At 42.6% G+C, this 14,200-nt stretch overlaps 1 protein-coding gene and 1 long non-coding RNA gene across 2 annotated transcripts; one reads left to right on the plus strand and one right to left on the minus strand.

Moving 5' to 3' along the window:
- Window positions 1-3,743: 3,743 nt before the first annotated feature.
- LOC130259400 (interleukin-9 receptor-like) lies at window positions 3,744-10,020 on the plus strand. The gene is made up of 8 exons (XM_056503658.1): window positions 3,744-3,822; window positions 4,202-4,310; window positions 5,534-5,727; window positions 6,406-6,551; window positions 6,886-7,060; window positions 7,307-7,421; window positions 8,430-8,514; window positions 8,999-10,020. The coding sequence occupies exons 1-8, from the start codon at window positions 3,744-3,746 to the stop codon at window positions 9,536-9,538; spliced, it is 1,443 nt and encodes a 480-aa protein (XP_056359633.1). The 3' UTR covers window positions 9,539-10,020.
- A 478-nt stretch (window positions 10,021-10,498) lies between these two features.
- LOC130259256 (uncharacterized) lies at window positions 10,499-13,878 on the minus strand. Its single transcript, XR_008841602.1, has 3 exons — window positions 13,731-13,878; window positions 11,015-11,109; window positions 10,499-10,720 (listed from the first exon to the last, which is right to left on the minus strand). It is a non-coding gene; the product is annotated as an uncharacterized LOC130259256 (long non-coding RNA).
- Window positions 13,879-14,200: the final 322 nt, after the last annotated feature.

Below are 14,200 nucleotides of genomic sequence, written 5' to 3' on the forward strand. Positions count from 1 at the left end.
TCTCATCCCCACTTTTAAAGTCACTAACAGCCTGTTCTTGTCCTCTTGCCATCTCTCGCTTCCATATCTAGAAGTTAACTCGATGATGTCAGCTTCTACCTCCCACTAGGTCATTAAACCTACTTCTCCTAATCATTCTCCATGCTACTGCTACACATTGAAGGTGCTGCTTACAATTCTCTTGGGCTACCTCAACCTCATTCTTCAAGTCTCCCTGTAAAGCTCTGCTTTACAGAATTTCTAAAACCTAGATGATATCTAGGCTACCCACATGCTGAGACTGTTGTCTACTGCTTGTGCTACTTCCTCTCGCAGTGGTGTCTATCAAATAATTTATTTTATCTTATGAATTCTTATGAGAAAATGTTATCTTTTTATTGTGCGTTCAACTGGACCCCAAATCTGGGGGTGAATCCCAGAATATTAATTTCTAATGATAGATTAAGCAATAATGTCTGTCTTTCTGTTGATAAGCAGTTGAGAGCATTTGGAAAATCTGTGTTATACAAATTCTGGTTAAAATTACTTGAAATTACTTTTGGGAAGTGGAGGCAGGAACCACAGGAGGGGAGGGGAAAGGCACATCTGCAAGGCCTTGTTTCCTTGAGCAGATAACAGGCTGAATTCTGTCCTGGAAACACACAGAAAGGATGGAAACACCACTGCAACCAGCTTGAGATCACTTTGGAAATCAAGGTCACTACCACTGCCTGATAGTCCTGACAGACTCCTGGCAGCATTGCTGGTGCATCATTTCAGGGCATCATCTCAGACATTTTGTCTCTCTTTTCCTGCAGAGTGAAGGCAGTTCTCCCTTCTTGATACTAGTTCTCATATGGCTTTTCTGCCTTCACCCACGACTTTGCAGTGCTGCAGAAACATTAGAACACAAGAAAGCAGCAAGCAGTCTGCTCCCCAAGACATCCAGCTAAGAAGTTGATTTGTCTTCCCTGCTTGCAGCTGCTGCAATTGTACCTGCACTGCCAGTACTGGGCTTCCATCTGAGCTAATAGGAAGAATACAAGTCTTGCATATGTTTAGGTGAGAGGTTTCAGCAATAAAGATAGTTCTCCTTTATAAAAATTCTTCACTTTGTTTCTGTCTAATTGTATCTACCTTCAGTGTCCAGCTACTGGACTCTTTCCATCTTTCTCTTGTAGATTTAAAAAAGAAAAAAAGAAAATACTTTTCTCCTACCTGAAATCATCTTCTCATGTAAGATACTTCTGGCTGGTGTGAAATGACTACTTAGCCTGTCCTTTGACTGAGTTATTCACTTGGTCTGTAGTTGTTGATTTCTGAGTAAAGTTATCCAGACTAAGTCGTTCATATAGCCATTTTCAGAAGCATTTTCATATTGACAGCGATTTTTTGTTTAAAGTGTTGATTCCAACAGAAGAAATTAATTAATGATGTTACAAATGCCACATGTAGCTGCAATAACTTTTCTTTTAATTGCTATGTATCCACAGTCTGTATGTTATCTCCTCTATTTGCATCAATGTACTGCAGAATCTCATTCAGCTGGTTATGTGCTACTTCCTGAAATTATTTTCTGATAAGTCTTTCAGAATTCAGTGTTCCATTACCTACTTGTGTCTAGCACTTCTGGCTTCTAACACAAAAATTTGCATTTAAACATACTGTATTTGTTTCCAGGTGAGCTAGAGAGCCAGAAATGTCTAACACATTTCAAACATTGCAGAACTGAACAAAGAACTCCTTGCATGGGAGTGAGGGGAGTTTATCAAATTAGTAGTAATTACCTAGAAACATTCTGTCCTGGTTTACTCATCTTGACCTAAGTTTGTTTATTTGTTTGTGTGCCTGAACAAGTTCTTGTAAGCAGATGTATAATTCTACTTAATGCAGCTCTCTCTATTTCGTATTTAGTCAGTATTGCTGTATTTAACTCAGGGACCAAGAGCAAACCTGATTAGAATGATAAGCAGGAGAGACTTCTTGCCTCCCAGCCTCCTCAGCTAAAATCAGCTAATGGTGACGCTTCCTCTCCACAACCCCCACCCTGAAGAAAGTCTGCAGCAAAACAGGATATTTATGAAAAACCCATAACTGAAGAGGTGGTGAAGTGAAAGCCAGAAATACTCCTTTTCTCTTGATCAGTTTCTGAAACACTGTAATTATTTTACAAATTAATTCAGACAAGGGATACAATAGGCAGGCATAGTCACATGCCAGAAGTTACACATGGATGCTGTTGCCTAGCTTTGTGAAATTCATGACTGAATTAATAAGAGATTGCTTAATCTCTTCAGTAAAACAATCCTAATGATTACTATATCACAGTCCTTGCTAAGCAGAGTTTTTTTTCTTGCTCACTTCTATTCAAGACTACTTCAGACCCTTTGTTGATTAGAAATCATAATCTTATTCTATAGTCAGGCTATATACACTTGGACTTGTGCTAATGCTGTACTTATTTTTTTCCCTATCCTGACACTCCTTCCCTTTTCCCCAGCTTCTTCTGAAAGAGTGATCATAACCTCCATAACCTCTGGCAAGTTTTGTTTGTTTGTTTGTTTTTATTTTATTTTTTCTAATAATAACTAACCCAAGCTCTTTTGAGATGGAACATTCCACTCTCTTTTTACCCCAGCTGTAAAGCTCAATTCAGTATCTATGCTAGTTAAGTAGTACAAACATTGTTCCTTCAATATTTTTTTTTAATTTTCAAGAAGCTGTTTTTGTTTATACTGATTAGCAGTCTCTGACTACAAACTCACTCCAAGTTTTCTGGGTTTCAGGTTCTTTGGAGCAGCACTCTCCTTGCAGGGGTGCTGGGCTCATTTGCTGTGTTCAGGTGACAGCAAAAAATGCAGACCAGAAACATCTTTTTAAAACATCACATACTGCTGAATAGATCATATTCTTCATATTAAATGTTGCCATAAAATCATCAAATCAGAAACTTTTAGTGAAAAAGTATATTTTTAAATTAAAACTTCACCAGGAGACAATTCAGAGAACAGAATTTTTGGTTAAAGAGAGTGAGGCCAGTATAACCTTGTAGAGATGTAGTGTCCTACATCGTGAAAGACACACTTCAAACACCCTCACACTACACTTCACTCCATTCACACTTCACTTCACTACACTTCACTTCACACACTACTCTTCAGTGAATTGTGGTAATGACGAGGCTCTAACTATTCTGTATCTCCCAATGAGTGCTTTGACCAGGATCATACCAGTAATTCTCTGCACCTCTTTTCTGAATATGAAGAAATAATGTTGCTCCAGGAGGCCCCTGAGCTGCAAATGTCTGGAGGCTGAGAATGCTCAAAGATTAACATCTATGCTCTATTGCTACAATTCTCTCTAAGCATGTGGTTTTGAATATAGTCAGAAACAGGATTTGGGGAAACAAGAACATTGGTTCCAGCTCACTGTGGCTCTCTGCTGCTCTTAAATTGTCATAAACCAGATGATAAAAATGCAGGAAGAAAGAAAGAACACCCACATCTTCTCCCACTCTTGATAAAATTGCAGGAACTGTAGATTTTCTTTCAGGCAGCTGGTGCTTTAGCACAAAATACTGTTTACTGCCATGAGAAGAACAGCTCCTATAGAAGAAATTATATAGCTGAGTTGGTGCCCTCTCTGGCAGATTCAGGATCAGCTTTAGTCAGCACGGCAGAAACATGCAGCTAACGCTTCAACCACTGGAAGAAATAAGGACAAAACTGCTCTTAACAATGATTCTGTTCCAGATACTCTCTGGCATGGGAGGAGCCGTGTGGCCGCTGGGCCTCCAGCTGTGCATTGCTGCTGCGCTGCTCTTCGGCCCAGGGAGAGGGACAGGTAAGAGCAGATTCTGGAACAGAACCACTGTGCAAAGACAGGTATAGACCCTTCAGTGTGCAGCCCAAGATGTTGAGTGCCCTTTCCCAGGGCCCTGGAACCAGTACAGCTGGCTGACAATGCCAGGCCATGGGGACTGAGCACACACTGGACAAGCTGGGCACCAGAAAAGGTGCAGCCACTGCCCAAGATCCCTGCTCTGTGATCTGACACTCATGTCATGCAGAGAAGTGTGGTACAACAGAGTAAGAACATGATGAGGAAGACTAGATGCAGTGTCAGCAATAGAAGTATTAGCAAGTATTGAATTTATTTGATGTATTGAGCAAGGCAGCATCCAGTGATGCATGAATCCAGCTCTGGTCTCCTTCCCCTGCAGAGCTCCCTGGCAGCCTGAGCTGCCTGAATAACTACGTGACCACCGTGATCTGCACGTGGGTGACAGAGGAGCCCGTGGGTGATGGACCTTTCCACCTGCATTTCACCAAGTAAGAGCTGCACACCAAGAGCTGCCATGGACAGGACAGGCCAGCCTGAGAAGCAGAGATGGAGCCCAGCTGTGGGCTTTGATCCCTCCACAGCAGGAGACCTGTGGCACAGCTAGCTCTGCCCCTCATCACCCCAGACCTCAGAAGCTGCTCTCTATTGTGTCCCACAGCCCCAGGGTCAGCAGCAAAGGCCAAGTGCACATGACTGCATGCTCTCCTGTCAGCTGGGGGCTCTCCATGGGTTCAGTGAACATTCTGGCAGGCATCTCAGAGTAGAGAACCTTCCCTTCCCAGCCTCTGGGCCCCATGACCTGGGAACTTCCAGAGCCCATCCTACATAAAGCTCTCTAATCAGCTTCTAATAATTTCTTTTTTTCTAATAATTTCTTTTTGCCTAGAAATTAAACACCTATTGACTTTATGCATATCAGTAAATATAAAAATATAAGTCCAGTTATAAGCTTTAATAAGATGTTTAGAATATTATCTGAATAGTTTTTCCTCTAATAGAAGAAATCGGGTGAATAGTTTGCTAACTGATAGGATAACCTGAGATTAATGTGTTTAGGTTATGTAGAAACATTGTCTTGACCACCAGGAACCATTACATGAGGGCAAGCCACTCTGACGTGCCTCATATTCTGCTATGGTTAAGTGAAAAATAGCCTAACTCTCATTAATACTGGATTTTAAATCTATGGAGAGATGGGCAAGCTGATAAACTGTGATGTCCCAGTTTCCTGTGGGATCACATGCAATGTGAAAAAATTGCCAATAAATGGCTAAACCAGAAAAAGACAAACCAACTTCCAACACGCTTTGCTGTCAGTACTGGCTTGTTTGTAGTGAAAGAGGACTTAATGCACAGCTTATTGCTCCCTCTGTGCTATGCACCTGTAACCAGCTGTCCATCCACTCCTTCCCCCTACCTACCTGCTTTCCTGCAGGGACAGCAGCTCTCTCACTTTCAGAGGGAGCAGGGAGCAGCTGCTGGATGCTTTGTGCAGCTCCTGTGAGACTCAGCAGTAAGGTTATAAATGTGCCTTCTTCCTCCCTATCCAGCTGTGCCATCCATCTGGCTTTTTGGATTGCTAGTTTGCTTACAGTCTGGACCAAAGAGGTTCATGGTTTTCCAGAGTGTGGTGCTGTGCTAAGCTGCCATAAATTGAAAAGCACTTAACTGTATGACTTAATAGAAACTTTCAGTCTTTTTATTCTTCTAGCCTCTGGTCAAGGGGCCACAATGCCAGCTGCAACCTGAGGGCCACAGGGAGCGTGCAGAATCAGTACCACTGCACAATCCATTTAGCCACCGAGATCTTGGAAACAGACAGTTACAGAGTCTCTCTCCAAGGAAACTTCTTTGGACATAATCACACATACACGGCCTTTGCAGAGTACAGCCCCTGCAAGCACAGTAAGTAAGAGCCAGCACAGCTGTGAGCTGAGCTCTGCCCAGCAGCCTCAGGGTAGGTCTGGTTTGTGCCTAACAAAGGATGTCTCAGAGTGGCAAGGGAAAAACAATGAAAACAGTCAAGACTGCCCATCCCTGGGAGTGCACTGTGTGAGCTGCACTGGTAAGGAGGCAGTTGCTGAGTCTCTCCATCCTGACTTTTCCTGCACTTCAGAGGGGCTGGCTCTGGAGCACCATTCAACAATACTTCTCATCTGCATTGTGCTTTCTTGTGCCCTGGGTAATTTGCAATGGATTGCTTCAATTATTTGTTTGTTTAGTTGTTTTATTCTTCTCTAAGAAATTATGCAATGAGGAGTCCTGGATTTAACTGGAATGTCCCGGGGTCTGGTACTAGATAGAAATGCTCAAAACCTATCTGTATTAGTGGTATGTTGTAAGGGCAGGATGTGAAATCCAGAGTGGTTCTTTGCTTGCAGGATTAACCTTAGGAGTTATCATTAATTTATGTGAGATCTGTAGCTGTTCTGATGCTGTGAGCTAACTTGGTCTATGGCTAGTGTTGGTATCCCTCTTCAGACCCAGATTTTTCTCCCACTACTTCAGTCAGCCTAAAATCATGCATTTTCTTTTGTGGTGTCCCAAAGACTGTGAAAAAAACCCCACCTCCTCTCTTTGCAGTAAAACTCGATCCACCTTTGAACATCCAGAGCAATACTACTGCCAGCAAGTGCCAGATATGGTGGAGTGTGGGGAATGTGCCTTGGTACCTCGCAGAAATTCTCCAATATGAGTTGCAGTATAAGGAGTACAGAATGTCTTGGGAGGTAACTGGATGAGGCACACAGTGACCCTGCCTTGCTTTTTGGGTACAATGGCCTTGCCAATCAGCTCAGGGCTCTGCACTAGCTGACTTAAGCTGGCTTTTCTGTTTTCCCATATTAAGGCTGAGAGATTTTACATAAAACATCAATACTGAAGTTCAAAAACTTTTCTTCTCATGAACCCTGCATCCATCATCATTCAGGCCCTCTTCTCGCATCTAAGACAAGAAAATCCGAAAAAGAAAAAAGAAGGGAAAAAAACAACAAAAAAAGAGTATTTGAAAGATCATCCTTTTGCCCAGTGTCATTAACTGCAATGCTTTGTAACACTTTGCAGGTTGCATGGAACAAGACACTACCCAGTTCACTGCCACAGGCAGAAATTGAAGCCACAGAGCTCCACAGTGGCATTGCTTATGCTGCAAGGCTTCGCTGCAAAATTTCTGAAAATGAGAATTCATACCACAGTCAGTGGAGTGAGTGGAGCCAGACAACAGTGTTTCAAAGAGCAGGTACAAAGAATGTTGTTTTCATCTTATTTAATTTCTTTTCATGTCCATGTTAAAAAAAAAAAATAAAAAATAGACAATAAAATGAGGCTTTTCTAATCAGAACTATCTTTCTTCAAGTATTCATAGACAAATTACTTTCCTTAAGGCCTTTAGCTGCCTGTTTTATTTGCAGTGCTTGGTTATTCGGGGTTCTATCTTGACTTCCAGACTTTTTATTAAAAATTTTTGTGCTGATTCTTTTCCTAGATGTCCCAAAAATCTCTGAAAAGATTCTAAATACCAAAACTATGCAATACTTATTCATTCCTCTGAGTTTTGCCACTCTACTCTATTTATTCTGGAACTGCAAGCTTTCCTCAAGGTATGTGATTTTCATTAAGTTCCCCTTGATCTTTATGGTCTGAAAAGGGTAAATCAAGAGTTGTTAAATCCCTTTTCCTTCCTGTTTCTGCTGCACAGACTCAGTCATTTCCAAAAGGCCTTTTGACAGTCTCGGAATGTGAGCTGTTCCTCGGCCTGACCCACTACACAGTCCTTAAGGAGACCAAAGTACCTTTGGATCTCCCAAATTCGGCTAAAGCCCAAGGATGATGGTATCTTGGAGAGAAAGAAATTTAGGCCAATGGAAATATGTGAAGTTTCATGTAGATAAATTAAAAGTGCAAGTACACAGTAACACACAAAGGTGGTTAAACTGATGTCAGTGCTGAGCCATGTGTTATATTCCTGGCAGGAGTCAGTAGGTAAAATACCAATATAGGCAAACTAAACTGACTCATTCATTTGAGATCAAGTTGTACAGAGAAAAAAGTGTTTCAAAACCTTGGTTCAACCATCCTCTACAATATTTTATACTGGCAGAGCATAGGTAAATCTGCTACCTCTTTCTTTTTTGCCTTGGCATACATTGCTATGCTCCATATACACATCATTCTTAGAGAAACAGAATACATGATGTCCACTCATTAAAACATTTTTATAGGATAGACTCCAATAAAGGGGCAAGGATGCCTGGCAGAATTTCTCTGCCTAAATGTAATGAAACCAGAACTCTTTAACTTTCATTTGGTTTAGATCAAGTAAGCTGAAAAACGTTCAAATAGCTTGGTGCATATAATGAGTAATAGACCAGAATATTAAGTTTGTGACATATTCCTAAGAAACTTATGAGACTGTGCTTCAGGTTAGAAACATTAAGTGCATGCACAGGTGGCAGAAAAATAATTGCATGAAAGTCAGAAATTATGATGAGTGGGCTTCTTGTGCAATCTTACTAACATAAGTGTGAGGGGGTTCACCCAACCAGTATCATGGAGAGAGAACACAGAAAAACTCTCCATTTTTATTGAGTGTTCTTTTCTCACTTTAGGGCAAAAAACCTCGCCTGCTTTAACATTCCCACACCAGCTGCTTTCTTTCAGCCACTCTATCGTTTACACAACGGGAATTTTAAGGTAAGAAATAAATTTCATTTCTTTCTTACAACCCTCCGTTCATAACTGGTGGATTTTTTTTTTCTAGGATTAATAATTCTAGCTCCTGAGCAGAGTTATTAATACATGGTTCTGATCTTCCTGAAAATTTGTAGTTTCTCATTTTCCTGCTTCCACACACTAGCTAACCACCAGAGCTTCTGTGCAGCCTCTTGCTCCTTAGAAGTGGAATTCCTCCAATGGTTCCCAGACTGAATGCAAAAGGCGCACCTTTTCAAAACCAAAGCAATACCAACAGCTTGTGTTATATTCTGGTGGTGTAATCTTGTAAAACTTCTTGTAAGATTTTGTGAAATTAGCTGGTAGGTTTTTAACCCTATTATTCTAGCTTTGCCTGTTGGATTTGCACTAAACATCTGGGTTGTCGTGCCAAAGCCATAAAGAAAGAAAAGTTATTTTGGAATAACTATGCAAAATGACCCCAACTGATTGATGCTTTCATTAGGACTGGGTTGGACAGAATGAGGCTTGTAGTCAACTTGAAAGAGAAGAGGCCAGCAACTCAAGCAAAGTGAATGCAGATAGAATTTCTGATCTAAACATCCAAGAATTGATTTCCCAAGCCTCATTGAAACCTACAGGAAGCACAGATATGGTTACTGCAGAAGAAAACTTTGCATTTGCCTCTGGTCCAAGTCAGCAGTATGTCCCCAGCAGGTACATAAGAGCAGAAGTGACAGAGTTGTGGCCGGGACTATTGTTTGCACCAAACCATGCTGGTGATACCGTCGGCCTGAAAATCTCTGAAATAATTAAAGACAACCTTGAGAGCCCTAGTGTTGGAAGGAATTATCCCTCTCACTCTCAGCATGGAAAGGGTGACCCTCTTAGGCTTCAAGAATCTTTGGGAGTAGCAGATGTGTCCTTCAGCAGTAGTGACTATTGTACTTTGTGTGACAATGACACCACAGGCGGTTTGATTTCTGCTGAACTACTGAAGCTTTCTAATGGCAATAGTCATGTTAAACAGCAGAAGGATCAGTGACTTTCCTTGAGCAACACTGCCGACAAAGTTCTTTGTGTTCTCCTATCACCTCCCAACACTGTCCTCCCAAGCAAAATGTAAATGGTGTAAATGTAAATGGTGACTGTGCAGACAGTTTCAAACATGTATCATGTTAAAATGCATCCTCAACTTCTGTACTTCAGAAGAAGATTATGACTAAGTCCCCTCTCTAGCAAATGCTACCCCTACAGGCACGGCAAACCCTGACCCTGGTAACATCTGTGGTCCCAGAGACACAAGATTATGCCCTTCCCTAAATTAACCTGGCTGCAAGATCCAGCAGCACTCCTGAGTAAGGAGGCATCAGCAGACCTGCTGCTTTCCTCAGGAAGAACTATCAGAACTCTTGGAAGCAGCAACATTTGGGATGTGATGAACCATGTTCTAAACTCCATCATTTTGTAAAAACTATGCGTGACTTTTCATAAAATCATGAGAAACTATTTTTGCTTATGAAAGTTACTGTGCTTCTTAACATATTGATGAATTAAAGCAGTTCCTGATTTGATCAGAATTTGTAATTGCTCTGTTTGAACATAATCAGACAGTAGGCCTTGTTCTTTATCATCTTGAATGGCTGTAACTTTTTATTTTGCAATAACTAAGCCTTGTGTACTGCTTTAACAAAAATTTATTTCAAGGTCAAGTGGCTGGGCTGATTTAATGGAAAAAGGTGAAAACTAAGAACAGCACAAATGACCTTTGCTTAATCACAGAACAGGCCAGGCCCACTGCCTCTCCAGGCCTTCTGTTGTTTCTCCACAAGTGATGAGTCCTTTACCTATCTGCACAACAGGTACAGCCTTTCTGAGCTGAATCTCTGGTAGTTTACTTTCTGCCCTAGACACAGAAAATCCTATATGTGATTAATAATCTATCAAGCAGATTTCTGGAGTCTTAGTTGCATCTCTTAGATTTAATTAGCTCAACAGTTTTAGCAAGCATACTGAGACACGTACACATCCATCTGAACTGGCTGACACATCGATACACAGTCACATACATTCATTCCCTCCTCTTTGGAGCACTTCCCTGGTCTCTCTGCTTACAGCACAGACTAGTTTTAACAAGGCAAAGAAAGATTTCATTTAGAAGAAATAAAGTAGGACATCCTTCCCAAAAAGTGTGCTAAGCCAGAGAACGCTTGTGAGCAGTTTTCATCTGTGAGAAAAACAGGAACAGAAAGAGGAGTTAACATCCGATTTGTGTGACAGCTGCAGAAGGTGACAGCAGTGATTCGTTTTCAGTGTTGTAAGCAAAGAGCTTTTCTGATATCTGAAAAAATATCCCATGTATGCTCCTTGGTGCCTTTTAACTTTAATACAAAACTGTATTCAAGGGTGCTCCTATTACTCCGCCACAATCTAATGGCAAGAGAAAAACGTGATGATGCTGTCATTAAGAGTTGCTGTAATTTCCCCGGGATGAGAAAATCAGTAAAACAGTGCCACATACCTGGAGGATTTTGGTGATCCCAAACTTTTAGACCTCATGGTGTAGTTCGATGATATGTCCCAGATTTCAAATCTTCAGAATCTGAGGGATGCTTTCTGAAATTGTCAGATCAATTGTATCTTAAACCCATCAGATCTTGACAGCCCTTTCTTATGAACATGTCTGCACAGAAATGTAACTATTTTCATTAAATCTTGTTTTGTTAATAAGGTATTCTGTACCAGTCGTATTAGCAAAATGAGAGTGAGAACAATTATATTCAGATATAAGTAAGGCAGGTCAGGCTTCTATGGAGGGGAGAGTGCAAAACTTCATTTAATAGAGAAACAAAAGAAAACAGAAAGATTTAATGTAGTCAGAAATTATGTGAGAGAAATGAAAAGTCAAAGACACTGCTGCTTGTGTCCATTTGGGCAAGACAGGAAGACTAGAAGAACTGAGTCTGCAGATGATGACAGGTTAAGAGGCTGAAATTACATTCCAGCATCAGCAGTTCTCCAGGTGAGGGAAAACTTTTAGTTGTTTTTATGGAATTACTTGAATATATTAGTTGTTGTAGCTAAAATCAAAATGCCTCTTCTTTACAATTAGGTCTTTGGAAAAATAAAGCCTCCTTTTTATTCAGCCACTGAAATACTACACATTTCTAAAAAAAAGCAGACTGTAGGCCCTCCCCTCCACCATTTTTTCCGCTGTTCTTTTGCTTTGTGTTTTTTTCTTCTTAGGGTTTTTTTGTTTTGGTTTTTTTTTTTTTTTTTTTTTTTGTTTGCTTGTTTTTGTATTTTTGGTAGGGGTTTTTTTTTGTTGTTGTTGTTTTTTGGAGTTTTTTTGTTGTCATTGTCTGGTATTAGGAGGTTCAAGCTATGGTTTTTCACAGCTCCTTACAGAATCTCTGAACTATTCTAAGGCTGACTTTTGTCTCTAAGAGTGACACATATCCTTCAATAAAGGAAGATAGAGAACTATAGTCTAATAAGGAGACATAATATTGGTTCTGGTTCAAACCGCATATCCTGGGACTACTGAGTGCATGATATATATTATCTGCAACCAGAACAAACTAGACAGCATTTTTCACCTTTTTTTCTTTTGAGTTCTGCCAAAAGAAACTATTTTGGAAGATATTTAAGTAGTCCTTGTAAGCCACTAAGGAGCTGAAAATGTTCTGTGACAGAGATTTCGGTTTAATTGTAAGTTAGTTTTTCGGCAGTGTGTTTGGAGGTTGTTGTTTTGTTTTGGTTTGGTTTGGTTTGGTTTGGTTTGGTTTGGTTTGGTTGTCCCACCTGGGAGTTCTACTCCATAAACTGCCCAGGGTATGGGAGCTCGGTTTAGTCTCCACCTAGGTCTGAGTGACACAGCTCGTCTTCAGTTTCGTTTTTGTCTTGCTTCCTGTATGGCTTTTGGGCTCGGCCTTCAGGTAGGTTATGTTTGGAGAGGATTAAGTTTTGGCGGTGTCCCCGCTCTCAGTGTCAGTGTCCCCGCTCCCCGGGCAGTGTTCCCGCTCACAGTGCCAGTGGCCCCGCTCTCAGTGTCAGTGTCCCTGCTCTCAGTGCCAGTGTCCCCGCTCTCAGTGTCAGTGTCCCCGCTCCCTGGGCAGTGTCCCCGCTCTCAGTGTCAGTGTCCCTGCTCACAGTGTCAGTGACCCTGCTCTCAGTGCCAGTGTCCCCGCTCTCAGTGTCAGTGTCCCTGCTCTCAGTGTCAGTGTCCCCGCTCTCAGTGTCAGTGTCCCCGCTCCCTGGGCAGTGTCCCCGCTCTCAGTGTCAGTGTCCCTGCTCACAGTGTCAGTGGCCCCGCTCTCAGTGTCAGTGTCCCCGCTCCCTGGGCAGTGTCCCCGCTCTCAGTGTCAGTGTCCCCGCTCACAGTGTCAGTGTCCCTGCTCTCAGTGTCAGTGTCCCTGCTCACAGTGTCAGTGTCCCTGCTCTCAGTGTCAGTGTCCCCGCTCTCAGTGTCAGTGTCCCTGCTCTCAGTGTCAGTGTCCCCGCTCTCAGTGCCAGTGTCCCCGCTCTCAGTGTCAGTGGCCCTGCTCACAGTGCCAGTGGCCCTGCTCACAGTGCCAGTGGCCCCGCTCTCAGTGTCAGTGTCCCTGCTCTCAGTGCCAGTGTCCCTGCTCTCAGTGTCAGTGGCCCCGCTCTCAGTGCCAGTGTCCCTGCTCTCAGTGTCAGTGTCCCTGCTCTCAGTGTCAGTGGCCCCGCTCTCAGTGTCAGTGTCCCTGCTCTCAGTGCCAGTGTCCCTGCTCTCAGTGTCAGTGGCCCCGCTCTCAGTGCCAGTGTCCCTGCTCTCAGTGTCAGTGTCCCTGCTCTCAGTGTCAGTGGCCCCGCTCTCAGTGCCAGTGTCCCTGCTCTCAGTGTCAGTGTCCCCGCTCTCAGTGCCAGTGGCCCCGCTCTCAGTGTCAGTGTCCCCGCTCTCAGTGTCAGTGTCCCTGCTCTCAGTGTCACTGACCCCGCTCCCCGGGCAGTGTCCCCGCTCTCAGTGTCAGTGGCCCTGCTCTCAGTGCCAGTGGCCCCGCTCTCAGTGCCAGTGGCCCCGCTCTCAGTGTCAGTGTCCCAGCTCTCAGTGTCACTGACCCCGCTCCCCGGGCAGTGTCCCCGCTCTCAGTGTCACTGTCCCCGCTCCCCGGCTCAGCACGATACCCCTCGGCTCGTGGCCGCCCCCTGCTGACCGATGCCGGACGCCGCGGGCGGTTTCTCCCACGTCCCCCACCACGGGCAGCGTTTACCTCCCCCGATTCTCTCCAGCTGCTTCACATCTTCCTGTAGGCATCATGCCTAGACTTCGATACATTATTCAACTGCATCCTCATTTGTTACACGTAGAATGAAATAAGTACAGCTGCCGCTCTCCAATTCTGCATGTCATCATCTGCTAAAATAGTATTTATTTGCAGTAACATCTCACTATTGATTCATTTTGCAAATTCTGGTACCCTGTAGCTCTCACATTCTATTTCAATATATTGCTAGTAACCTATTATTTCAGAGTTTATATCAATACATTTCCTTTCTAATTTGAAATGCAATACTTCACACTTTATGTAATTTCATATTATTTAGAGTGTATTTCAAATATGTCAAAATATTTTTTCTCATTTTTGTCTCCCCAAGTGACTAAAATCTTTCCCGGAATAATATCACAAATCTTGTATATATACTTTCTATTTCATTACCAAAACTGATGAAAATATTGAAT

This window comes from Oenanthe melanoleuca, chromosome 14 (genome assembly GCF_029582105.1).
Source record: "Oenanthe melanoleuca isolate GR-GAL-2019-014 chromosome 14, OMel1.0, whole genome shotgun sequence".
NCBI lineage: Eukaryota > Metazoa > Chordata > Aves > Passeriformes > Muscicapidae > Oenanthe > Oenanthe melanoleuca.

Bases quoted from the DNA above. Each gene is read 5' to 3' on its own strand.
- LOC130259400 (XM_056503658.1), top strand. From the start codon at position 3,744: ATGGGAGGAGCCGTGTGGCCGCTGGGCCTCCAGCTGTGCATTGCTGCT. The intron at 7,422-8,429 runs GTATGTGATTTT...TTCTCACTTTAG, and splicing joins AACTGCAAGCTTTCCTCAAG to GGCAAAAAACCTCGCCTGCT. The intron at 8,515-8,998 runs GTAAGAAATAAA...TGCTTTCATTAG, and splicing joins TACACAACGGGAATTTTAAG to GACTGGGTTGGACAGAATGA.